The sequence below is a fragment of the Vulpes lagopus genome, chromosome 7 (genome assembly GCF_018345385.1).
Source record: "Vulpes lagopus strain Blue_001 chromosome 7, ASM1834538v1, whole genome shotgun sequence".
NCBI lineage: Eukaryota > Metazoa > Chordata > Mammalia > Carnivora > Canidae > Vulpes > Vulpes lagopus.
In genome coordinates this window covers 63,668,061-63,694,880 of record NC_054830.1, presented here as the reverse complement: position 1 = coordinate 63,694,880, position 26,820 = coordinate 63,668,061, and the positions used below count along the sequence as shown (strand labels likewise).

At 46.8% G+C, this 26,820-nt stretch overlaps 1 protein-coding gene across 5 annotated transcripts in view; it reads right to left on the bottom strand.

Moving 5' to 3' along the window:
* Window positions 1-542: 542 nt before the first annotated feature.
* Window positions 543-26,820, bottom strand: part of TNC (tenascin C) — a 91,632-nt gene continuing 65,354 nt past the window's right edge. For 3 of the 5 annotated variants that reach the window (XM_041762606.1, XM_041762607.1, XM_041762609.1), the window contains 13 exons: window positions 25,964-26,236; window positions 24,125-24,397; window positions 18,932-19,054; window positions 17,691-17,834; window positions 15,460-15,579; window positions 13,591-13,734; window positions 12,688-12,818; window positions 9,443-9,575; window positions 7,451-7,602; window positions 6,602-6,698; window positions 5,455-5,616; window positions 3,299-3,462; window positions 543-1,284 (listed from right to left, as the gene is read on the bottom strand). In XM_041762606.1, the coding sequence (XP_041618540.1) occupies window positions 1,174-1,284; window positions 3,299-3,462; window positions 5,455-5,616; window positions 6,602-6,698; window positions 7,451-7,602; window positions 9,443-9,575; window positions 12,688-12,818; window positions 13,591-13,734; window positions 15,460-15,579; window positions 17,691-17,834; window positions 18,932-19,054; window positions 24,125-24,397; window positions 25,964-26,236 (2,027 nt within the window). In that variant the 3' untranslated portion in view covers window positions 543-1,173. The remainder of the gene's footprint in view (window positions 1,285-3,298; window positions 3,463-5,454; window positions 5,617-6,601; window positions 6,699-7,450; window positions 7,603-9,442; window positions 9,576-12,687; window positions 12,819-13,590; window positions 13,735-15,459; window positions 15,580-17,690; window positions 17,835-18,931; window positions 19,055-24,124; window positions 24,398-25,963; window positions 26,237-26,820) is intronic. The other 2 variants (XM_041762610.1, XM_041762611.1) reach the window with 1 other exon arrangement.

Below are 26,820 nucleotides of genomic sequence, written 5' to 3'. Positions count from 1 at the left end.
CCTCTGGGCAATTTAAGCCCTGCTGGATTATCATCTCCTCATCTCCATCATGGAATTTCCAGGAGGTTACATTAGAGGACGGATGTAAAAGCATCTTTGAAACAACAAACTCTTGGGACACGTGGGTGGCTCAGCGGTTGAGCAACTGCCTTCAGCTCAGGGTGTGATCTGGGGTCCTGGGGTCGAGTCCCACGTCAGGCTCCCTGCATGGAGCCTGCTTCTCCCTCTGCCTGTGTCTCTGCCTCTCTCTGTGTGTCTCTCATGAATGAATAAGTGAAGTTAAAAAAAAAAAAAAAGAAGGAAACGACAAACTCTTAGTCTTGAAAACATTGAGCAAGTAGCCGAATCTGAAGTGATAACCTTTCCCCAACTTCGTTCAACTTTGTTCAAAAAAGTGCTTTCTTCTTTCCCAGCCTGTACCCTCCCCCCTCCTTCCCCTCCCATCCCCTTCACCTTCCTCTCCAGCGTTCCTCCCCTCTGTTCAAATACATTGGCTCTGGTGGAATTTAGCATCAACAATGAAAGGCAAAACAACAGCCGAATTTAAAAGTACTTGTGCTTTTATTAAAAAAAAAAAAAAAATACAATCAGGTACTGTCCAGATGTGTTTTGGAAAGGAAGATCTCTTTAAAAATTCTTAGTTTTCATCATCATCATTATTATATTAATAATATTAATCATATCCTTAAAATCGAAACAGTATTGCTTTTCTGGTTTTTGTTGCATGAACTGTAAAAAAAAAAAAAAATTGGGGGACGGCCTCCCATGACACACACCAAATCACTGCGAACAAAAATAATGATAATTATACAGTTTTGTGTAAAATACAGCTGGTTCTAACACAAACTACCACTGTACAGCCTACCCCTCTCCTATTCCCAGAGCCACCCAAGAGAAGGACAACCACCGTGATGCCGCCACTGGAAGATTTTGCTGATTCAAACAACAAAACAGACACCTGTGGAGACTGTTGTCTTTGGTGCGAAGGAAGTACTCGCAGAGGAGGTGAGGCCATTGCTCCTGCCATTGGCCCCGGTGATCCAAGGTCAGCTTTAACTCCTGCCAAATGCCCGGTGTGGCCTGATGGTTGGACGGGTTGTATTGAGACTTTGGTAAAATTTGCTTCTTTCTCTGGGCCCTACTCCTCTCCCACCCAGTAGTTGTTCCTGGAATTTACGCCCGTTTGCGCCTGCCTTCGAGATTTCGGAAGTTGCTGGGTCTCAACTTCATCTCAGCAAACTGGATTGAATATTCGTGGCCCTTCCAGTGGAACCAGTTAACGCCCTGTAAAAAAGAGAAGACCTCCAGATGGTTTCCACTAGTCAAGGTGGGCACTGACTGCTGCCGCTTAGTTGTTGGGAACAAAGGGAGCTGTTTCAACCCCACCATTTGTAGGTTCGCAGCTGACTCTCGCCTCTCTATGGATCTGGGCCGTGAAAAGTTGCAAAGGAGCGGCCCGAATCCGAGTCCATGCTTTAAATTTCAGTCAGAAGCCACTTGCATTTGCATTGAGCTGCCGTCATGAGACAAAATGGTGGCCCATGGAACTTGCCATTGGTAGGAGTAGGTGGGGCGGGGGGTGGGGAGGAATTCAGGTCACAGGGCACGATGGGGGGTTACAGGATTGACTAGCTATGTGCAGGGGAGTCTCTAATTCACTCCTGCGGAGTGTTTTAATAAAGGTTTCTCCGGAGTAGCGGGAAAAACACAGGGGGAACACAAATCTTACAACCTGATAGATGGAGTTTAATCTTAAGGCTCTTACTTGAGACATAAATGGTCTTGAACAAGCTGTGCCCATTGTTACTTTTTTTCCCCCCATTGTTCCTTTTTGCATTTCTTTACAAACCTTTCTGGGCCTCAGTTTCACCACCTTCCCCCTCCCCTGCTTAGGGTCTGATAGGGCCAACCTAGAAAGGATACTATGAGGATGAAATGAGTTTGTAAAGGAGCAATCATAGTGCTGGGCACATTTTAGGTGCCAAGTATGACTTCTGTCATCTTCAGTAGGGAAAAATATCCTTGGAAATTTGGCCAAAGATTTTTACTTATTTTATTTTATTTTATTTTATTTTATTTTACTTTATTATTTTATTTTATTTTACTTTATTATTTTATTTTATTTTATTTTATTTTATTTTATTTTATTTTATTTTATTTTTTTGCTCAAGAAAAGATTATATTTGTGTCTGGGCCCTTCAATTCCACGTTTGACTCTTCCACAGAGTCTACAGATGGTAGAGTCTCCCCATCAAAACCCACAAGGCCCGTTGCCCCACCAGAGGAGGGAGGTCTACTTCCGGGAATGCTCCTATGAGGCCACCACCTCATTCTCTGACCCCTCTCCTCCCTAAGCTGAGTTGGGCTGTGAAGGGACATGGAGGAGTTAATGGCTGGTAAAATGCACAAAAATAAAGACATTTTATATGATTCCATTTTCTTTTTGGTAATCATTGATCTCAGGTAGTCTCAGAGTCTGACGGGGAGGTGGGATTGGAGAATGGCTGGTGCACCCCAGGAGCAAATGCGCCTGTAACTACTCAGTTTGGGGGAAGTACTGCAGCCTGACAGCTTGGTCCCTATGCTGACTTCCTCCGCCCTCGGTCTTCCCTCAGACGGAGGTGCAGAGCTGCAAGCAAGCCCTCCTCGTTCTATGCTGCAGCCTGAGGCTGGAGAGGGAAAGTGACTTCATGGAGTCACAGTTGCCAGGGCAGAGCCAGAGCTGGGACAGGACTCCTGACACCCCTTCACGGCCTTTTTCTGTCAGCTCATTCTTCTTCCCATATTGGATGGGAGGAGGTTGGAAAGAGAAGTTTCCTTTTGGGCATGCGTTTATGTTTGCTCACTTTTTCCAGAAGGACTTTGTATCACCCTGGTGGTAGGGGACGAGGAAAGAAAAGTGGTACCATAATGCTAGAGTGGACGTGTCCTGGGGGCAACACAATAAGGTGGAAAAAACACCCCACTCTTGCCCCCGCTTCACCTAGACGGCCTCCACTTTTATCTACTTTTCCTTCTGGAGTTCAGACCCAAGTTTTGCCTGAGGAGAGCTTCCTGTGTTTGGGATCCACATGACTAGGGGTCTCCCCGGGATCTTCATGGGTGATCATGTGCTGTTTCTAGGATTTTACCTGACTTGCAGTGTCCACGAGGTTCCTCTTTTCTGGGAATAGATGTGCCACCATGTCCCAGAGGTGGCTGCCCCCAGGTCTCGGCCAGGACCCAGGGGCTGGGGTGCCTGCCTGTCACCCACAACCAGCTTCCCAGGCCCTGCCCCGGACTCTGAAAGTTCGCTCACCTGACTGTGGTTGTTGTCCCCATATCTCCCCATCAGGTTGACACGGTGACAGTTCTTGTACCAGAAAGCCCCCTTATAGGACAGGGCACAGTTGGTGATGGCTGAGTCCGTGTCCTTGTCGAAGGTAGAGAAGGATCTGCCATTGTGGTAAGCCATGGAGTCACCTGTAGTGAGGAAATATGGATCTGAGGAATCCCAGCTGGGGTTTCCTTGTGGGCTCAGAAGGGCAGGGCCAGGGTGGCAACTGAAAGATCCCGGGGTGGCTGGCCTCGAACTTTGGACCCAGAATTAGTATCAAACACGGGACTGGAAGGGCCATAGGAGTGCCCCCCGAGGACTCATTTCTGCTAGAAGCAGCATCATGGGGTAGTCAGAGGCTTGTGGGTGGCTTTGGAGGGTCCAGCTTTCACTCCCTAGTGTCCCCTTGCACACGTCAGGCCTCTTGCTGAGCCTCAGAGTTTTCTTCTAGAAATTGGAGCTAGCACATTGGTTCTATCCAGCTCAGGGTCCTTTTGGGACCCTCAAGGGGTATGAAGGTAGAGTGGTGTGCATGGTAGCTGTGATTCTTGTTACTTTTATCATGGATTTTGCATTCCTTTACACACTGGAGCTCAGAGAGCCAAAGGCAGGACTGACATTTTGAAGCAAGGTACAAAGGGCCTCATTGCCTTTTCACCAAGGAAGCGACCAGGAGCAGGTAAGTAAGGATGAAACAAGTTCCAATATACAGATTCGTGTTCCTCGTAAAAAAAAAAAGAAAAAAAAAAAAAGATGCCCTCCTGCGGAGAGCCAGCTGCCACCAGAGGATGCAGCTTTACCAGGGCTCCTTTTGTGAAGAGGCTTGGGAAATAAATGCAGAGAGGGGCGGGGGGAGGTCGCATTCCTGCTGCGCAGAGGCTTTGCTTCCTTCCCATGAGGATATCCTCCTTGCCGGAAGCCACTTCACTCAAAGAGATATTTATTGCCAGGTAATAAAATGTCAGAATTCTTTGAGGGATGCAAGAATGTAAACGATTTTGGCTCTTGGGTCTCTCTCTTCACTACCAGCACACTGGTCTCAAAAGAGCCCGGTCTCTCCTTAGACTGAGCCTGGCTCTCAGCAAATCTTTATCTGGAGACTCGGGGCTCAGAGAGGTTAGAGAAGTGCCATAGCTTCTGTCTTTTCTCTTTGCATAGACGTAGCTGGGCGCCACCCCAAAGCAGGTAAGGGTGGCGGGGGTGGGGTGGGGTGGTCCTACCGTCAGACCTGGTCCCTCCTCGATACCAAGCACATCTATCTCCTGCCTGTCTGCCTCCCCCCTGGGTCCACCTTGGGCAAATCATTCAACTTTTCTGGGTCTCAGTTTCCTCATGTGTGTACTGGCACCATCTTCCTGGAACAGTGTCTGTGAGAATTGGAAGGGGATAATGCTAGTGGAATATTCCCAACAAGGAGATGCTACCTCATAGGCCTGAATGCATGTGGCTTCCTTATTAATTTCTCCTCTATGGTGAAGCCAGAAAAGCACACAAAGGCATTGCAGGTCCATGACATCTGCAAGATCTGAGCTACGTTGTGTATCACACAAGGACCGCGAGGGCCCTTGGAAAGGAGTGAGCTTCTGATCGTCGGGGGTGTGTGGGCTAAGGCTGGATGACCATGTGGCAGGGATGTCTTTGAAAAGATGCAAGCGGGTGGGTGATGGAGTGGACTGTCTGCTACTCAAAGTGTGGTCCATAGACTAGCAACATCCCCAACAGTGGCATCGCCTGGGAACCTGTAAGAAGCGCAGGATCTTGGTGTGTCTGCACCCACACATTAACAGGATCCCTGGGGGTCAGAGGTACACAATAAATTTAAATAAATAAACTTAGATGCACTGGATTAGGTGAGTATTCAGGCCCCCAAGAGACTGCTCATCCATCTAAAGTTAATACCTAAAAATGGGTGAGAAAAAGATATATTTTTCTGATTCCCAACCCAACTCTGTGTTTTGGTGACCAAAATCTACCCAGATCTGTTTAGTTGCGGTTCGGGATAAGTATTTCATAAGGATTCATATATTTGTTGATCTGATAAGTCAATGGATTGATCAAGGAAACAAGGAGGGAGGAATTAGTTAAAACACAAGGAAGGCTTTTGGGGTTTCAAAGGCCGGGAGTGTGCTATCCCGTACCTGCAGTTCCGCTGTACCCCTCCACCTTCAGCTTGTAGCGAGTCTTGGCATCCCCCACACTGAACCTGTCATAGACGGCGTAGGCTGTCTTCCCGTGGTCCCGCAGGTCTACCCGGAGCTCGTACTGCCCTTGGGCTGTGATTTTGTGTAGATTGTCCAGCCCTGGGGAGGACAGGCAAGGGTTACAGAAGAAATGCAAGTGACTGAGGCTATTGTTTCTATTCCATCCACCCTATAGGAGCAGCAGTTGGGCTATAAAAAGAGGTCCTTCTCACACAGACCCAGGCTTTGCACTTTGGTCTGCTCCTCGATGGCATAACAGCAGATAAAATATAGGGTGCTTCTGAGCCTCAGGTAGAATCAGGTTGACACCCTTGCCCTGCTAACCTCCTAGGGCATTGTGAAGATCAAAGGAAATAAGGTGGAGAAAACACCTTTTAACCTCCAAAGCTTCTTGCAAGAGAGAGGCAGTGGATGCTAACCGGGTGGACATTCCCCGGCCCAGGTACCAGAACCCAGAACAGTGCTCCTTGAAGAGAGATTGTTGAAAAAGTACTAGATGCATGGATAGATGGATGGATGGGTGGGTGGATGGATGGACGGGTGGGTGGATGGATGGATGGAGGGGCGGGTGGATGGATGGATGGGCGGGTGGAAGGGTGGGTGGTGGGTGGATGATGGCACTGAAGTGTTGTTTGGGGAGATTTCAAGTTGCAGCTCCACTGCTTATTGGCTAGATTCCTGTGGGTATGGGACTTCATCCCTCTTTTCCCATGTGCAAGATGGGAATTTTGTACCTTGCACAGGTGCTGCGAGGCTCAAGGTTATGGCTATAAGGCCCAGCTCAACACCTGGAGCCCAGAACAGAAACAGTTAATAACATCAGTGAGGATGAGTCTATAAGTGGTTCAGTGAATGACTTCAGGCTAGACTCAGTCTGGTTGTTGGCTCTCCCAGGACCAGTTTTTTATTTTTAATGACCTAAAGAATTTAGTCTTTTCCATGGAAGAGCTGATATTCCATGTCTACTACTGTAATATTGTTCCCTCCTAGTCTGTATCTCTCCTATGGGGCGCTGTGGGTTAGGAACAATGACAAGGAGGGCAGAAATGGGCGTCTGGGACGCAAACATGCAGGGCTGCGTTACCAAGCCAGAATTCTTCTCTGCGGTCCCCGAACCCAGCAGCATAGGCTTTCCAGTTGCGATAGAAATCCTCACGTCCGTTCTTGCGCCTCAGGAACACCTGCAACATAACCAATGCATCAGGGTGCGCTTTAGCTACTGCAAGAGAGAGAAGGCATCTTTTTGAGAGGAAGAACATCAGACCAGTCCCCGGCTTTGTCTGTGTAACTCTGGGCAGGCCACCTCCACGTGAAAAACAGGGATTAAAAGTACCACCCAGGGGCCCCTGGATGGCTCAGCGGTTGAGCGTCTGCCTTTGACTCAGGGTCCTGGGATGGAGCCTTGCATCTGGCTTCCATGCTCAGCGGGGACCCTGCTTCTCCCTCCCTCTGCCCTCCTCCCTGCTTGTGCTCATGCTCGCTTGGGCTTTCTCTCTCTCAAATAAATAATTTTTTTAAGTTTATTAATTACAAAAAAAAAAAAAACCACTATCCAGTTTGAAAAGTAATGAGACTGAAATAATTCATGCAAAACTCTTAGCACAGTGCCTGCTAGATAGCAAATGCTAATTAATCCACATAATGGGCTCTACAACCGTCATTTTTATGCATCACAGAGTCTTCTGAGGATCGATCAGATAAATTACAAGAACATTATTTTCTCCTAGCTTTTATCCCCAGCTTCTTTCCCATTCCTTTGTTTAAGAGATGGCTCCTGAGCATCTCTGTGTGACAGGCACTATCTTGCAAAAACCTCAAAACCTGGGTGTGCCTGAGTGCATGGGGAGGACCTGTTCCCCTCCCCACCCCTACTGTGCCCCATGCCCCATGCCCCATGCCCCATGCTCCATGCCTGAGAGCCCTGGATACTCACGATCCATCCACCCCCATCGGAGGTCATGTCACAGTAGACTTCCAGAGCCTGGGCCTTATCACCATTCAGATAAATGGTGTAGAGGCCGGAGGTTGTGTCTCCATTCAGCATTGCTTGGGAGCAGTCCCTGGGGAATGGGTACAGGAGTCCAACTGTGGGAGAAGAAGGAAGAGTGACCTCTTAGACTAGGAGGATTGGGGTAGGAGCTTTCAAACTGCAGCTCCGCTGTGTATTGGCCAGATGCCTATGAACCAGCCACTTACTCTCTCTGAGGCTCTGTTCTCTTGTGTGCACGATGGGGATAAGGCCTATTTGCAGGGGTGCAATGAGGCTTTAGAAGTTAGGGATATAAGGGACCCAGCTCAGTCTCTTATATTCATGACAGTGGCCGATGAGCTCTGTGGGAGTAGAGCTAAACCACGGTGATGAGTGTGTATCAGGCTGACCTTGATCTACCTTGAGCAGCCAGGCAGCACCTGGTGCAGACCTAGGTCCTGGCAGGATGGCCGGGTCTCTAGCACCAGTAGGAGGCTTGCTGTGGATCAGGACGCTCTCCTGGGCATCTAATAACAGTGCATCCCAACTTCTTCAGAGGATTTGGGAGCCAAAGACAAGGAATCCCAAACTTGCCCTCCTTTGCCTCAGGACACTGGAGAAGTCATTTAACTGCTCTGAGCTTGGGAATCTTGGGGGGAGCAAACAAGAATGTCTGGGGAATCTCCAAGTGCAATAATGTGACCAAAAAAAAAAGGTAAAACTTGATAGAAATGAATGATCTTGGGGTCTGCTCAGCAGACGGAGCAGAGAACTGTTGGTTCTGATCTGACCTGACCTCCTCCTTGTACTACCCCTTTTCCTGAGGTCGTGCTGTTAGCTGTGTCCTTATTTACCTCCCGGCTCTGGTCTGGGAGCATCTTTAGGGCACACTCATATTTTTGTGTTCCCAGCACCTGGCGTGAGGTCTGGCAAGAGGGATTGTTGGTTCTGCACCTCCCTCGGCAGGTGGGTGCAGAGTGACTTGAGTGAAGGGTGAAGGGCAGGAGGCAGCTCCAGGATGCACTCTGTGTATCCCATGGTCAGGGCTTTCCAAAGGCCAACTCCTCCCTTTCTCAGAAATGCACGCTTCCTCTTTTTTTTTTTTTTTTTTTTTTTAAGATTTTATTTATTTATTCATGATAGAGAGAGAGAGAGAGAGAGAGAGAGAGAGGCAGAGACACAAGCAGAGGGAGAAGCAGGCTCCATGCACCGGGAGCCTGACGTGGGATTCGATCCCGGGTCTCCAGGATCGCGCCCTGGGCCAAAGGCAGGCGCCAAACCGCTGCGCCACCCAGGGATCCCGCACGCTTCCTCTTAATTCACCGTGAAACCTTGCCCATTTGCCATCTGCAGAAGACACCCAGGGGCAGGGTGCAGGGCTGGTTCCCTGGGCTGGGACACCTGAGCTGAGATCTGAGTCTCACTCATACTATAAGCATTTAGTCATTGGGAGCTTCTCCTTCTCCTGCCAGAAACCTGGGCCCTGATTATTCTACCAGCTTGGGTGGAGGACTGTTTCTGCTTTTGAACATGGACAGACTTTGTAAAGGCTGACATGCTGAAGGGGAAGAAAAGAGACACAGCTTATAGTGAGCCTTGCCCCCTGGGCTGGGAGTTCAAATACAACCCGGGGACCTGCACAAGGTCCTTGTGAAGAAGGGATCCTTAGTGATCCCATTGTATAGATGCAGAATGGCAGTAACTTGCCTAAATCACCCAGAGCGATGGGGGAGACAGGGTTTGTATCCAGCTGTCTCACTACTGGCTCTCCTTCCCATTCACCTCGGGAAAGGGAGGCCCTTGCCCTTCTGCGCCCACATTCCTGGGCCTTTCAGGTAGTAGCAGACATTGAGCCTTTTAATGGAAAAATTCAGTCATAGTCAGGGGAGAAGTAGAGGTTTGACTTAGTCTCACAAAGTTCCATCTCAAGGCCCCGTTGCACCCTGAGCCCCTTACTTGTGGTAAAGATGGTCTGGACCAGCTTGCTCCTCAGGGGCCCATTCAACGCTTGGATCTTGGCCGTGTAGTGGGTGGATGGGCTCAGCTCTGCCAGGTTATAGGAGGTGGTTTCTGGACCCAAAATGACTTCCTAAGGGCAGAAGAAAGAATATAATAGTTTTTTTTTTTTTTTTCACATAAACCCTCAGGGTATAGCTGATACATGCATTCATTCACTCATCCATTCATTTCTTCATTCAAAAGAATCCACTGAGTCTCACTGTGTGTCAGGCTCCATGCTCACTTCTGGGACATCAGAGATGGGGAGAGTGCAGCATGAGCAAAGGTCCTGAGGCCAAGAGAGGCATTAAAATAATATGCAGAAGTAAGGACCTACCTCGACCACAGTTGGTTTTACGTGGTGGAGTGGTGGAAGAAGTGGACAAAAACCAGGTTACAAAGGGTCTTAAGTGCCAAGCTGTGGAATTTGAAGTTTATCATAAGGAACGTGGATTCCCCAAAGGTTTTTGAACAAGTGAATGATGTGAACTGAGCTTAGCTTTGTAACAAGACGAACCACACAAATGGCAAAAGGATTAGATTTTGAGACTTGTCATATCAATGTCCCTAATATGGATCTTTTTCACAGTCCTCTGGGAAGCTTTAAAATAAAACAATGCCTGGCCTCCATCTCAGACGGGCCGCATCGCCTAAGGGCCAGAAGTGGAGCTTTGCCAAGTGCATATTTAAGAAGATTCTCACATGATCCTGTTGCAGTGACTCTGGGGCTCTCTTGAGTCAGAGGTGATTGCAGGAGCTTGGCAGGTATGGCGGGAAGCTGAAGCTGACCCTAGAACAGAGATGTCCAGGAGAGGCATGCCTGCCTCTCACTACCCCTGTAGTTTGTGATTGCTCACTGGGCTGCTGTCCAGATTTTCCTCCTTTTCAAATTCTCTTTCTACCTTCCAATGCCTGTGACTTCACCTCTTAGCAGATGACCTTGGTGTCTTGGTGTCTGGGATTGGAATCCAACCTACACTGCTGGCAAACCTAACCCAACAGTGCTGTGTGCAACCTGCAAACACAGCCGACAAGGCATAGACAATAATGAGTCATGTCAGGACCCTGCAAGGTTCTCTTGCATCTTCATGCTGGGCAGGTGAGGTTATCCTGATTCTCCCCATGAAGGGTGGGGGCTGACTTTCAGAGAAGCCCAGGGACTTGCTCTCACTCCATATTTTGTTGGTGGCAGACGTTAGTCTCATCTCCTGTCTCCTAACATCCTGTCTAGGACTCTCCTCCTACACCAGGTTGATTTTCTTGAGTGAAACATGCAGAGTTGGGGATTGGACAGGCGGAAAGGTTAAGTCAGTAAGCTGACACCAGTGACCTTTATGTGGCCCCCAGGTCTGGTCCCTGGGGAAGGATCAAGTCTAAAGCTGAGTTCATTGAATTACTTGGGGGATACAGTGACGGCTCAGCTCTCTAGGCTGCTGTGCAAAGTCCTTTTCTAAGCAATCAGGGTAGATTGAAATGAGGCTCAAGACTTCAGGTAAACACAGTCCTAGAATGCCTGCTGGGAAGGGACTTTCAAGATTGGTCAATCCAATGCACTCATTTTAGTGAATCAATGCACTAGTTAAACATGGCAGATTGGACATGCCAGTTTAGCTCTACTTTCTTCTGGAACCAACTACAATGAGAGTAAAGGGATAGAAAGTACAAGCCCATGAGGATGAAGTGAATGACAGATGAGACACAAGCATGCAATGTCAATAGTATCTTGAGAGATGGGAAGGGAGTTGTGGAGTGACAACCCCGGGGGGCGCAGAACTCAGAAGGCTGGGGGATAACTGACTGAGTGGGTGGGGCCAGTCAGAAGCTGGTTGATGAATGCTGCTGAGCCCAGCAAGTTCAGGAATGGAATTTTTACGAAAGCGAAGACGCCTTTGAAGGCCAGTGTGGGGCATGGGTGAACAGAAGTTTGTTTAAAAGGCTTAAATAAAGAACAGACTCCAAGCTCTCCCCAACCCCCCTACGGTGTGGATGACTGGCTTTCCCTCCAGATGAAACAGTGAGGTTAACTCTCTGGAGACACTGACCAGAAAGAAGACTCTGGATTCAAATCCACCAGGTGGATGCACTGGAAACAGAAGTGAAGGTATGTACACAGTAGGGTCTCAGACTCCTTCTCTGATTACTCTCCTGGCAACTTGTTTTGAAGGGGTTGGAAGATCTCTAGGGAGGCGGGTTAGCTCCAGAGAAAAGGCTTACAGAACTGCTACTTGAAGTCCCCCAACAAAATAGCTGGGTTCTTGCCTACTCACTCTATGGTGACCCCCATTAGTTGACAAGGCCTGTGTCTGCAATTGGAACTCCCAATAAGCTGTTTTCATTCTTGGCTCAAGTACAAAAGGATCATCAGACATTGGGTGGAAGTCTCCAAAATGAAAGATAAAGACCCAAACCAAACAATAGCAATGACACAGACAGAGAAAAAAAAAAAAAAAGAGGAAGAAGAAGAAGAAGAAGAATTTGGAAGAGACACTATGAAGGTTGTAAAACAAAATACCAGTTAACATATATTCTTAGAGATAAAGAGAAGATAATGATACGTGGAATACAAGCCATACGCTAGAGAAAGGTGAATGAGCAGGGAATAAGTAAAAGATCTTGGACAGGTAAAGAGCGATGACTAAAACGAAAAATTCAGTAACAGGTTCAGAAAATAAAGTTTAGAGGTCAAGTTCACTTGTATGAAAGGAAGGGCTAAAGTTACTTCAAACGGGAAAGTAAAAGAAAAGAAGTTAATGGGGAGAGAATTTAACAATTGCTGTAAACAGTATTCACAGTTGCTGTCATAAGAATGTGGTGACGTATGTTTCAATACGTAATGGAACTATGCCATCTGCAAGATAGTGTGTATACGGCAAAGATGCTAAAGAGGCCCTTGGCTTCTGCTCAACAAAACATTAAAGGACCACGAATCCAGCTCCTAAAATGTCCTTCAGGCTTGTGAGCAGTGGTTCTTGACCTTGGCAGGCTATCAAAACTGGAGTCTGGTTAAAATGAGACAGGGAGGCTGGAGCATATGATTCAGAAGACCTGGCATGGCATCCAGTCCCTATTAATTTTTTTTTTTTTTCTTTCCAGCTCCCTAGCTGTGCTGGGATGGAGAAATAGCCCCAGGGTAATTCTTCTCTCCTTTGAGGATCATGTACAGGTTCCAAACAGCAGCGGGGAGTTTATAGACTTCAACATACCTTGACTGTCCCATCCACAGATTCATACACCAATAGGTAACCGGTGACAGATGCCCGGGGGGGTCTCCAGGTGAGGAGGGCAGTTTCTGACTGGACCTCAGTGGCAGTCAAGTCTCTTGGAGAATCAAGGTCTGCAGAAGATAAGTCATCTGTTATCAAGTATGTCAGCAACTCTAGGACAAAAATCCCTGGCTGGGTTATCAGGGAGCCTGGCTTCAAGTCCTTTCCCTACCGTTGACCTATATGACCTTGCGCACAACCTTTCATCTGTAAATGAGGAGACTGAGTCATGTGATCTCCAAAGACAATTCTCTGTGGTTTGTTTCACCTGAAGGGCCAGGTTTTCCTGAGCCCAACATACTCTTTTTTTTTTTTTTCTTGAGCCCAACATACTCTTGATTGGCCTTGGGTGGATTTGCGGGGAAAGACACAGCTGTGAACATCATCCCTAACCCCCTTGCTCCTCAGTAAGCAGAGAGATGAGTGCAGATATTGGTGTTCACCTCTACTGAAAGGATGAGTATTTCCCCATTTGCTGCAGTTTGTAAAAAGATCTCAATGTATAAAACCCAATGGACATCCAGGAAAACGTGCCATAAAATCTTTCTCTTAAAAATATTTCCCTGCCTAGAATATGGATCATTAAATACTGGGTTTAGGGCCAACGGGGACTGGTTTTTCACTTAAAAAGGCCATCCTCTTAAAACTGTTTCCTAGTCCATGGGGAGAATAAGGTCATTTCAGTTCAAAAGGAAATGGTGTGTTTCTTAAGGTCCTGATTGAGTGGGCGCTGGTGAATTGAGCTGGTGCTGACATCATCACATTGCAAGGACGTGACTTAGGAGAGAAGGCTTGGAGAGCACGACCGTCTAAGAGGGAGGCTGTGGGTGGGCGTCTTCGTACCTGTTGTGAACTTGGTGGTGATGATTGAGCTCTTCTGGGGCCCTTTTTCTGCAAAGATCCTCAGCGTGTACTCCGTGGCAGGCTCGAGGTCGGCCAGGGCATACTCCACCGTGTTCCCGGACACTGTGCGTGTAATTTCTGGCACTAAACATGAAATACACACCGAGGTGGTTACCTCTCCCCGTGTGAGCCATCGCACACGTGGCACACGGCGCACACATCTACTTCAGCGGAAACTTTCAGTGACCCTGAAGAAAAGCAGGTCTGATCTCCGACTCACACCCTTGCCTCTCTCTTGGGTGCTCACCTCACATATAAAGGATTTATCATATGGAGACTGGATTTTTCCAGGCACAAGAACAAGAGGAAGCTAACGAGGCTAGCGAGCTAACGTCTCCAAGCCTCGGGCTGCCCAGATTTAATGTGTCCCGTTACATGGTCTCCCCTCTTGTTCTCTTACTCTCGTGTCCTTTTATAATTTGACTAATGTTGTGTTGAGAACCACAAAAAATCAGGCAGACATAGCCCCACTACAGCCTGGTTACTACCTCTCAGACCTATTGGGTCATGTCCAGTGGTGGAAACCAAAGCGCGGTGCCAGGTGCATGTGTTTATTTCCTGATCTCAGGGGACTGACCGACTTCTTTGGCTTGCAGGGGACTGAGAGATTTGCCAGGGCATGGGGCTTTTAGTGCTGGCACTGGGAAAGCCCTGGGTAAACTGGAATGAGTCCATCATCCTGTTTATCTTCTATGAAACCTGCTTTCCTGGACCAGCCCCTTTTCTAGATCTGCATCTTCTGGTTCCATAATCCCTGTGAACTATAGTCTGATTTGCTGTAGGTGTTATGACATCAGCTTCCTTGACTCTAAGGAGTTCGCTCACTGGGAATATTTAAGAATTGAAGAAATGAATGAATGAGTGAATGAATAAATAGAAGAGTAAAAAAGAATAAACCCCCAAATCTCTCTTCTCTCATTCTCCAATTCATTCTATGCTCATAAAGAACTCCCTGAGGTTGAGCCCAGGGAGGAATTAAGATTTTCAGGGGCCCCACGTATGGGTTCTGGCACCTCCTCATGATGTCACTGCAAGTAAAACAAAACTGAACCATAAAATATGAAACTTACACATACTTTGGGATTAAGATAGTAAAGTCTTTGTCTAGGGCAGCTCATTACAAAAGCATGAGTTCATTCACTGAAAAGCAGTATCTTTCTCCTCCCTCTTACTTATATTTGATCTTATGTTTTGGTGGCCATGGAGTATTGCTGCCCCGAATAAGTGTCTAGTAGGCCGACTGAATAAATTAATTAGCATAGATGTCTGCAAAGACAGGGAGAAATAATTTCTGATTTCTCAATCTCATCTGTTACAACTGGCCTCCTCTGTAGACCTTAAGAGGCCCGGGCTCCCCAGTGCCTCCTGAAATAGCCTGTTTAAGACTCTAGATTCTGAACTCATTCTTTGTAAGAGATGGGGGGAGCTTCCTAGAGAGGAAGGCTCACAGTGACAGGCAGGGAGACTAGCAGGAGAGAGGGGACGGATTGGGGAAACGCATGCAGGCTGGACATGTGCCCTTTTTCCCCTTTAAATGGCCTGCTGGCCTCCCTTGGTATAACCACAACATTGATGCTCTTCAGTTGTCAACAAGCAGAGGAGGATGGGTACCTCTCCCTTGCCACCCTCTGGCCAGGCCCCCCACATCAACTTACCCAGCCCCAGCCTTCAGCCCATGAGTCTATTCTGAGTTCGAGAGCCACAAGTCACCCATGTATTTTTGCCATCCTGGGCCAACATGACAGGGAAGAGGGATAACTGCATGACAGACACTCTTCCTGGTGGCGAGGGTCTTAGACATGACCTTACCTCTCTCCCCTGTGTAGGAGATGACATAACTGTCCACCGGGGCAATGGCTGGCTGCCACATGGCCAAGGCTTCCGTGTCGGTGACATTGGCTGTCACCAGGCCAGATGGGCCATCCAGAGCTGCAAAGAAAGATGAGGACATGTTGGAGAGATAGGCAGTCATGGGCTAGGACATCAGACCACAGCTGCTCTGCTGTCTCCCTGCTCCTGGACTCCTGGTGTTGGGACACAGTGCCTGCTGCATGGACAGTTCCAAGTCCTGAGTCTGGGGCCAGGACAACCTGGGTTTGAGTCATGATTCCTTCCCTTGCTGGCTGGGTTATCTTGGGTCTCTATTTCCCCACTTGTAAAATGGGGACACTAATTCTGTCTGGCTTTACCCTCAGTGTTGTTTTGATGCTCACATGCTATGATAGGTGGAAAGGAGCTATATAAACTGGAAAGAGCTGAACACATGGTGAGGGTTGTCATTATAATAGTTCATACCACTTTTCCCAGTGTAAGAACTTACAAAAACAGGGAGCCTTAGAGAGTAAAGGCTGCTGGAGGCTCTTTTGGGCTTTGAACGATAACTCCAGGTAGGTGGCTGGTGGGCAACAGGGAGCCAGGCCCCAGAGGCTGGCAGTCCCTGGTTCTATCGTGGCTTCTCTGGCTAGTGTCTGTGTGCCCTTCTCCAAACCTCATTTCTTCAGGTGTCAGAGGGTGGCTGCTAGGATGAACTAGTCGATGTACGTGTGACGTGTGCTAGGGCAGTGCTTGCTCAGGGCAGCTGCTGTTCTTAACATGACTATTAACATTGTTGGAGTCTTAGATATGACTCCCAGATGACTTGTACGGACAAAGAGTATGGGCCTGTTTAACCGACCACTGCTAAGACCTAACATCCCTTTCTCAGAAACGAACCTGAATATGACTATTATCCTCTTGCATTTGCATTTATTACTCAGTTATTCCAGAACAGCGGCCCTGGGAGGGTGGAGGGCAGCTGTCATCAGCTCGTTTCAAAGATGAGGCTCCTGAGCTCCAAGAGATGTGAGAAGTAGGAGAAGGCAGAGTGATTTTGGGAGCCTGCATGGTCTACTCCAAGCCCCTTCCTGCTTGAGCCTGCCTGTACAGAATCTCCTTTAAATACCGAGGACAATGGGCCTCGGGAGGAAGTGCAACCAGCTTTTGCAATCAGAGAGTCCATGAATGAAAGAGTTCTATGGGGGAAATAAGGGCCTGTGTGGCAGGGCGGAGAGGACTCTGGGTTCAGATGGGATGTTTTAATTGCATATAATCAACTTTTTTCGACTATTAGGATATTTTTAAAAATTTCCTATGAGGCCCATTCTTTGGATCCCTTAATGGATTAGACTGGATAATTGGTCGTCTATCAAAGGATAAATTGTTTGGAGACATGGCTGCCTGAAGAGAAATTTTCCACTTCATTCTGCTTCAATGCAATTCATTATTTCCCCCTCCTTACAATATGCTGCACAAATCAGGTTATAATAGGAAAATAATCCTCTATTTTAGAAGAACACAGGGCTTGGAGTGAGACTGACCTAAGCTCAAATTTGCTTCAGCATAACTAGTAAGTGGTGTGGCCTAGGCCAAGGTATTTCATTTCGTTGGATCTCAGTTGTTTCCTCTGTAAAATGGGAATGATGGTAGCCGTATTAATGGTTTAAATGCAAAGGGTTTAGTAACAGTGCCCGGAACACAGTAGCCACCCAATCAAATGCAATTACTTTATAGCTGTCACCATTGCACGTCTATGTGATGCACCTGCTTGAAAGGATTCTCTCAATAGGCAGGGAGGGAAAGAGGTGGATCAACGGGCACAGTCATTTACATGTACAGATGCTTTACATATATCATTTCATGTGATTCTTACAGCACCCTTCAAAGGAAGCAGAATTGTACCCATTTTACAGAAAAGGAAACTAGATCCTAGAGAACTTAACTGACAGCTCAGGTATCTAGAAGTTGTAGACTTGGCACTTCAATCCAGGTCAGTATGACTCCCAAATGTGTGCTCTTTCTTCCACACTAACCCAAGAAATGAAGGCCCAGGGAGGTTAAGGATGAAGTCCAGGCTACCCTGCCCATAAGAGGCCAGGGACAGGCCAGAAATGAGGTCTTTGGGCCTCAAACTCAGTCCCACTTTCCACTAGGATTTCCCAAATAAAAGAGTTTTTTTCCAGCGGCTGAGTCATGAGCAATTATGTGGAAGGTGGGAAAAACACCTGTGGTGAACGATCCTGAGACTGGTTCACTTTCCTCGAAGCCCTTCATGGCGATGACACTGACAAGGTACTCTGCTCCGGGCAAGAGCTTCATCAGCCTGGTCTGGGTCTTGGTTCCATCCACATTTACCACTGAGGATGTCCCTGGAACATGGCAAAAGCAAGATCGGGAATGGTGAACCTCACTGAAAGTTACCGTTGCCCCAAGAACGGGTGTATCCTATTTGGAAATGAAACTGTATCTTGATCCAATACCATTTTCTTGACTTCCTCCCATTAGCTCCTACCCTCTGGCATAAGCGAAGAGGTCTTACTTTTTGTATAATGCTTTTTTTCCATCCATGCAGATGCCAAAATCCAAGCCAGGAGAGGAAAAAAACATGAAGTCACAATGTGCTAAAAATGGCAAGTTTCCGTTCAGTAGAGAGCTGGCATGTTTTTATTTATTTATTTTTCCCACAAAGAATATGAAAAGCTCACTATGTAATGTATATTGGATGTATTTAACCCTTGGTCTTAGCTTCGGAATGTACAGGCTCCCTTACTCGCCGAGATTCTACTCTTCAAGGAAAGAAGATGGTCATGCTCAAGTGTGGTACTCTTATATTTGCTAAAAAGGCCATAAGTTATATTTCAGGGCGAGTTAGGAGCTTACATGCCAGCGGGCCAAACTTCCGTAGAGCTGCCACAACATTCCTCCAAAGAGATATCAACCATCCCTTCTGTACATACTTCCGCTTGCCAGGATGTCTTTGGGCAGATTTGACTGTGCATGCCCCCTCCCCGCCACCCCACCACGGTCTTTGCAGCCCCCGGGTGCTGAACTAGGACTCCCAGGTCTACTACCAAAGTCACAGCTCCCCATCTGTGCTGAGACAGACAGATTTCGAGACCAAAGGGTAAAACCCCACATGCAAGCAGGTCAAGATGAGCTTCTCAGATGAGTGTGCTCAGATGTATTTAGAGTCTCTTGCCATTGAGTGAAAACAACATCGGAGTCCATTTCTCATGGGAATCGAGAGGTTCAAGGCTGGAGAGGGTCTTCATAAAACGACCCTTCACAAGGCAGTTCTTCCAAAGATCTTATAGGTTACGAATGAAACCTACAGAGAGGGTCTCAAATGGAAGGAAGTAACTTTCTTTGGTTGTGTTTGGGCGATGGGATTATCAGAGGCCCTTCACTAGCCCACTCAAACAAACCCTCCAGGCTGCTCCTCCCCTCCCGTCTTGGAGGGTCCTACCTCCTGCAATGGGCACGTAGGTAATCCGGAAGCTCTCCACCTGGGCCGAGGGCGCCATCCAGCTGACAGTGGCCGAATCTTCAGTGATGTCTGAGAAACTGATCTCCTTGGGAGAGCCCATGGCTGTCAAGGAGAAAGCACAGGAGAAACCCAGAAATAGTCAACCATCTTGCTCCTCAAAGATTCTTCCTGGATTCCTTATCCAGGAAACCTCAGCCTCTAGAGTTGGTGTCTGAGCCAAGCCTTTCAGATGGAGAATACGGTGATCTGCGATCAAGTTGTGGCTTGAGAGAAACTATTGCTCTCTCCTTCAGGTATAGGGCCCAGAGCCTGAGAGCAGCCAACCAAGTAGGATCCTAACACGACAGCTGATATCTGAGGAAATGAGTCTGAGCTGTGTCACAGCTTGGGAAAACATGCCATCCTACAATTTTTCAGTTTTAGCATTTTTTTCCCCAAACCTTAGCTTTCTAGTTCCTTTAATAAATGATACCAAGACTTGACAATTATGTAGTTCTTCGTAACCGATAAGGATTAATCCTCATCGAGAAACCCCTGAGTAGAAGTTATGGTTGTAGTCATTTTACAGAGGAGGAAACTGAGACTTGGTTCTCCAACACACGTGGTTGTGGTGTCACCTTTCTGGGTCCCAGGACTGCTGCAGCAGAGCCGGTGCAGCGTGGGGATCCTGGAAATGACATTGACAGGGAAACTGACCTCGACAAACCCATTCCCAGAACTGGATGGAGGTCCAGAGCCAGGCGAGCAAGCAAAGGCAACACCTCTGCACACTGGGTCTACCTGCAGGGAGAGCCATGCCCACGGGACAGTTTCTGCTACATAAATACCTTCCCCAAAACCCAGTTTCCGTTGGCTCTCCTCTGTGTAGTTTTTGGCTTAGCTCTTTGCCCTCTTCAGCTGACCATGTTTAACCAGAGAGATCAGGAAACAATTTTCAGGTCTCCAGGGAGCTCATTTCCTCATCTTTTCCCTCTCCAACCCACGTTGATCATTAAGTTTTAAAGCCCACAGCCCCCTGGGGGAGATGTTTTTCCCCTCTTCATTTTGGTTTCTCTCCTCTTTTGGCTTTCTTCTGTGACCTTTTCTCCTGGTCGTCAGCCTCTGTGGCTGCCTGGGGTTTTGCCCTCTCCTTGGAACCAAGCTTTGGAAACCACAAGGGCTCTGGAGCCTGGAAGATCTTGATTGTCCAAATACCAGAGAGGGCGAGGGCAACCGGAGGCGGTTCCCTTCACTTCTGTGAGCCTCCATCTGTCCAGTGGGAAAAGTGATGCCCACCTACAGGAATAGCTTCAGGATTAGCAGAGCTCATGGATATAAAACCCCTAAAAGAACCTGGCACCGAGTAAGAATTCAGTGAATGCGATTGTTCTCTCTTTATTTCCTTTCCCATATAACTCTTTTCCCCATGGGCTACCCTGGATTGTGAAGAATCTCCCAGGAAAGATCTAGATAGGCTGGCTGAAAAAAACTCCAAAAACCAAGAAACCAAAAAACCAGCGAGGTGTGTAAACGCAGGCAGGCACTGTGCTCTCCCTCAGCTAGCCTGGTCCATGCCGCCTTTCACTCCGACTGCAAACCTCAGCACATCTTAGATGTATCTTTGTGGACACGGCTTGTTTTCCCTTGGAAGTCATAAGAATTAGTAGCTCCATACATCAGAGTGGGATGTGCTCGATCAGAGTGGTGGTAGGAAAACAGCTACGTATAATAACCCGAAGGAATGGCACCGTAGTGATGGAATTCTAGGCTCAATGGCGTGGAGTTTTTGGACGATAGGCCTCCCTAGGTGTGAAAGACTAGTTGTTATTTTAGCACATCTCCTTCTGTCATAAATAGTGCCCATAAGTCTCCAGCACCATCGTAGAGGCGATGGTCAATGGGAACATGAAGATAGAGCCCCACACAGCAACTAAACCCTACTATTGAAAAGTTGGGAAGACCCAAGCAAGGTGATGCCTGTGTCTTCCCAAGTGGGTGCTTGGTTTTCAAGAAAAACTCCATTAGGGAAACATTTGGAATTGCTAAATGTTAATTGCTTCTATCTGCAATTTGCATAAAACGTTGCCTCCTCAAATCTGGAGCAAATGTCCATTGCTTTAATTATGTGGCCGTTGACAACCATTTTTAAAAATTTATTCTCCTTCCCACATATTTTTACTGAATACGTCATATGTCCAAGGTCCCATATTAAGCTCCAGGGGACAGCTACTGTAGCCAGTATGGTTTAAGAGCAAGGATTTTGGGGTCAGATTGACCTGGGTTTGAATTCCATGCTGGCCTTACTAGCTAAAAACGCCTTACCCCCTTAGTTCTCAGTTTCCACATCCGTGAAGTGGGGCTGAATGCGGCACCCACTTGGTCTGGCCGTGTCATGGCGAATCATGGAGATAAAAGTGGGTCAGCTGCCCTGCTGCATGTGGCAAGGAGTGCATGCTTTATAATTGGTGGTTGCTGTGTTTATGCTTCATGGGAGTCAGAGCCAGAGGCACCGAGCATCAAGAGCCTGGTTCACGTAGAAGGGGAGGGAAGATTGCCAAGCAAGGGTCTCTGCAGACCTGCTGAGTCAGGTCCCCGGACACGTTGCCATTGTAACTTGGTGGGGTGTGGTTTCAAGTGCATCTGAACTGGAAATGGGCAGAGGAGTTTCAAGGTTGTCTGGCCAGGAGAGGAACAGTAGGATTGGGGGGGCAGGGCACATAGTGGGAGTTGGGAAGAAACACACATACGCCAGAGCATGGAAGTGTTCCCCTGAAACGATTCTAAAAAGCGTACAGATTTATGCCTGATTTTGTCTATTTGTACGGACAAGAACGTGGTCATGTTGACCGCCTCTGTAGAGAGGAACTAGGGAGCAGGGACAGCATTGAATAGGGACTTTGCTCTATATCCTTTTTTAATTTTTGAATTTTGAACCAAGTGGCTCATTAAAAAGATGAAATTCATATAAAATCACCCAACCATAATAATAGTTAGTATTGTTACCGTGGGTAAGGAAACGAAGTACATGACATTCATGATCTTATTTAAACCTCATGGAGGAATTCTGAGTTAGATTTTACTTGCCAGGTGAGGGGACCAAGGCTCAGAGAGGAAAGGAGTCCTGCCCAAGGTGACACCGCTGGTGGAGCGAGCCTTAGATATATTTCCGGGCGTGGGCCCGGAGGCTCCAGGCCAAAGCACTAGGTCCGCTGCCCTACGCTGCCCCCAACCTCCCTCTCTGCCGCCAGGCGCCCAAGGCTGGCAGCTTGTGCCCAGGGAGTGAGAGAATCTGCAGCAGCTGTTATGAGGACAAAGAGGAACAGAACATCTCAGAGAAGGGTTTCCAACTGTGTGGGGGAGGAAAGAGGAGGAAGGATGGAAAAGACAAAAGGGACACTTTGTGAAACTGCTCAGGTGATGGTGGAATTAGACGTATGCTGTGTGATGGAGTCACCTGTCCTGTCCTGTCCCCTCCAAGTACCGGAGCAAGGGGGTGCAGGCACACGTGTATACACACACGGGCACACGTGTACATGCACATACACACACACACACACACACACACACTTCTCCTTGGCTGTGAAATATAAAGCCCCAAAATAAGACCTTAAAGAAAAGGCTTTCCAAAAGAGCAGGGTCTCTTTTTCTTTTCCTTCTTACTTTCTTTTCTTTTTTTTTTTTCTTTCTTTCTGTTAGCAACCAAAAAAAAAAAAAAAAAAAAAAAAAAAAACCTCTTGATTATTCATTCTCTCTCTCTCTCTCTCTCTCTTTTTTTGGTTTAGAACTGCAGGACCTCTAGCAAAACAAAATCAGTGATCAGAAGTAAACTTTGAAAGGCAGTGTTTATAAACCAAGGTCAAAATCAGGTTCTGTCTCTGATCTGGAGTTGTTTTATGGGCAGCCACAGGGAGGAGGAGACAGGACCCGCATCCCAGGGATAGGGTGTCCAAGTTAATAAGAAACAGGGTTTCTCCTCTGACTGAACTGCTGTCTGCACTTCAGCCTTCCCTCCACGCCCACAGATACTGATTATGGTTTCTGTAGGTGGCTTCTCTGAGTTCAGCAGGTCCTGAGACTTGACATCACAATACACCCAACTCTGGGCAAAGAGAAGGTTTTGGCTAATGCTGCGCTCTATGCCCGTCAGAGATAGCACGTATATATATTTGTTGGTTATCTCTCACCCAGCCTGCTTACATTTAATAGAATTAAAATAAGTTGGTGTTTGGGTTCTACAGCAACCCCGACCATGTGATGCTAGGCAAATCACATCTTCCTGGGCTTCAGGTTCTTTATGGCACAAACAGAAGAGGCTGGGCTGGGCTACACCCTTTTTCAGGTCCCTTTTACCTCTCCCTGTGCTTTTGTGATTCTTTCTGCTGATTCCTCTTTGAAGCAGTGGTCTCCAGGGAATGCTCTGCTTCTCTTTGTCCCTTAGTTTCAGGAGGGAATTCACCCCACCTGTTATATAGGTCTTTCCCTCTAAAGAGTCCTGTTACCAATCAACTTTCTTTTTTCTCCTTGAAACAACTCATATGGGAAAGGGTTTGCATTTCCCCCTCTAGTGCTTTTTAGAGTTGCTCTGAGTATCTATCATATAAAATCATGAGCTTCATGAAGAGCAGCCTGTTGACCTTGCCAGCTCCCTCCTTTGATCCTTCCTGAGCATGGTACTGATTATTCACACATAGCATCTGATAAATATTCATCTTTATAGGTGGAGGTACCACTTCTCCACTATCCTCTGTATACTGTAAGGTCAAACATTTGACCAGAGGTATTTCTACACACACACACACACACACACACACACACACACACACACACACAATGACAAGATAATAGGGTGAAAGAAGGCTCTTTGGAATTTAAAAAATGTAGTAACTGTAATGATGATGATGTATTAATGAAAATAATGAAAATCCAAAGAGCTTTAATTTGCTAAGCCCTTGCTCTGCACCAGATCCTCTGCTATGGGCTTGCCATGAATTATCTCATTCAATCCTCACAATCCCATTAAATAAATCGCATCACACTCTTCTTGCCTAAAGGCTTAGCCAAATTGTCCACACTCACACCGTCTATGATTGAAACAGCTTGGCTGCATTTTAAGCTCTTATTATTTTGCCGCCCTGTGAAAGAAGACCCCCAAGTCACGACTTTTCTCCGTTATCTCCTGTTTATGTACGATACCTGTTGTTGCTATGGCACTGACTGGTTGGGATCGCCTTCCACTGCTTATTCCATAGAGTTCAATTTCATACTCAGTGGCCTCTCTGAGACCAGTTATGTCCCTGGTTCGTTCGGGGGCAAGTAGGGTTATTTCCAGTGGCTCAGACTGCTTTTTGGTATCTCTGATTTTGAGAACAAAACTGTCGAAGACCCCCTCATCAGCTGTCCAGGACAGACGGAAACCATCTGGGGTGGCGTCTGAAACCAAAAGGTTGTCAACCTCCGGCTCGGCTTCTAGAGGAGGAGAAAATGGTGGGAGGAGGAGAGAGAACATCATTTACCAGCCTGTGCAATCTTCTTCTTCAGTTTGGAGGGAGGGTGTCAATAGGCAGTGGCCCTGGCTCTCAGAGATAGAAGTGTCCTGAGATACCGAAAATAAAATTATTCAACACAAAACAAGGAGAAGGGGAAGATGGAGTTCACACATTCAGTACAAGCCAAGTGGATGCTTGCATATGTGAGTTTTGTCTAAAAGCGATTCTGTAAATCCACATCTGGACTCAGCTTTGGCCCCTCCCAGCATTATTAAACAAGTTCAAAGCCAGTAACTTGTTTACATTTGCTGTCTTCCAATGGCTGAGTGCCCATCCTCTGTGAGACCTTTTTCTTTTCTTTTTGAAAAGACAAATAAACCCGTATTAACAATCTGTAGAGTTGCCCATGAAGATACTGCTGGGTGAATTTCCCTTGATCCTGAGCAAAATGGCTTTTAAAATATTATAAACGTTATGGTCTTTTTGCTTTTTTCTTGGAACTTTTGTACTAAAGAAGGCTCCTTCTCTTGACTTTTTTGCTTGCCTTTTAAACCATTAGATAAGTGTTCAGACAGTAGACCTGAGGCCCAGAACCTCTTGTGCTCCATACTTTGGACCCAAGGCATTATCTTGGATTGCCTTAACTAGACAAAACTCAATGTCGAGGTAAATTTAGAGCTGAGTTTCCCAAAGTGTACTCAGAGCAAACTATTCCTGTTTGTTCTTCTTCCTTAAAAGGCACCCAATACCAAAAAGGTTTGGGGAATACTGCCTGGGTAAGTCCCTCTTGGAGAGACACATGCACATTGGGATATTCTGTGAAGCCTTGTTGTCAAGGATACTACTAAACTATGTTTAACTGAGTGTTTCCAAAACTTATTTGAACATGGGACTTCTTCACCAAGGAGGACCTTTGAATATCCTATGGAACTAGTGAACTCTAGAAAGACTTTGGGAAACACAGGTTTCTGATTGTTAAAGTTGTTAATGTTATATGTCTTTAGGAATTATTATTAGTCTTAAGAAAATTATGGATTTAGTCTGTGTCAAAGAATCTCTATGACATTAGTGTTTACCAGTATAATAGGTTTGCAGTAGGTTTCCAAGAAGGAGCCCACCTGGTAAGTTTGTCAAGATCACAGCTGAGATTTTGAGGTGGCAAATGCTGTAAATAGGTTTTTGAAATATACTCATTGGTATATTTCTTTTGAGAAGGCTGAAACATAGCTGAGGACCAGCCAAGATGTACACAGAAGAGGGTGATGTGGAGTAAGCACAAAGAACTATGGACAAGACATGGTCTAAAGGATTTGGGAGGCCAAGTGGCAAACATTTCGACCTTCTCATTTCTGGAGTGGGTGAAGAGTGCTCGGTAGAGACATAAGACAAGGGGGAATGTGGGTGAGGGGAAGACAAAAGAGCAGGCCACAACTATGGATTATGTAGAGAAAATGGACAAGGATGTTAAAGCCATGGTGATGAGGTAGATGGATTACACAGAAGAGAACCAAAGAGGGGAGAAAATGGCTCACTTGAATCCAAATACCTGTAACAATCTCAGCCCTCAAGGGCTTGGTTTGGTGCCCTTGGCTGAAGCCAGAGACCATAACCTCATAGCCAATGCCAGTTATGAGGCCTCTAAGCTCCAATTTCCTCTGGGTTCCTGAAAGTGTGAATTCTTGGGGGTCCAGCAGCTTCCCAGAATCCACCACCGTTACTAGGAAGCTGTCAAAGGCATTCTCCGATGCCATCCAGGAAACTGTGAACCCGTAGGGATTAATGTCGGAAATGGTTAGGTTTTCCAGAAGGGGCAGGGCCTCTGAAAGAAGGGAGGAGTGAAAATAACTCAGGTTAGCAGCAATGACCCTGCTGATAGCACAAGTCTCCATGAATACCAAAGATACCCAATCAAACACTAAATGTGTTAAACTCTCAGAAAATGAATATTTAGTAAAAGCTTATTGGGTGCCAGATGATGTTATCTTGTATCAACCTCTCAACAGGCCTATGAGATAGACATTATTCCCATTACACAGGCAAAAAACCCTGATTTCCAAGAGGTTAATTGGCTTGGCCAAAGTCACAGAGCTCGTAGGTGATAGAGGCAAGGCTTTTAGCTGGGTCTCATTCTAAAAGCCATAAATTTTTCCATATAAAACTGGATATCTTTTGTTGGGTCTAAACCCCTTTCTCTGCTTCCCACTGTCTTCAGGTCGGGAGGAAAGAAATCGACTCCCCTTCTCCCAAATATGCTTATATATTTCCTTTTTGGTATACTTCATATGTTTCTATTCCAGTCCTAGTTTGCATTTTGAACCAAGGTGATGAGGCCCATTAGTGACATCCTCATAAGCCGAAATAGAGGGAGGGGGCAGGATTTTTTCATGAGTCAGAATTAACAAA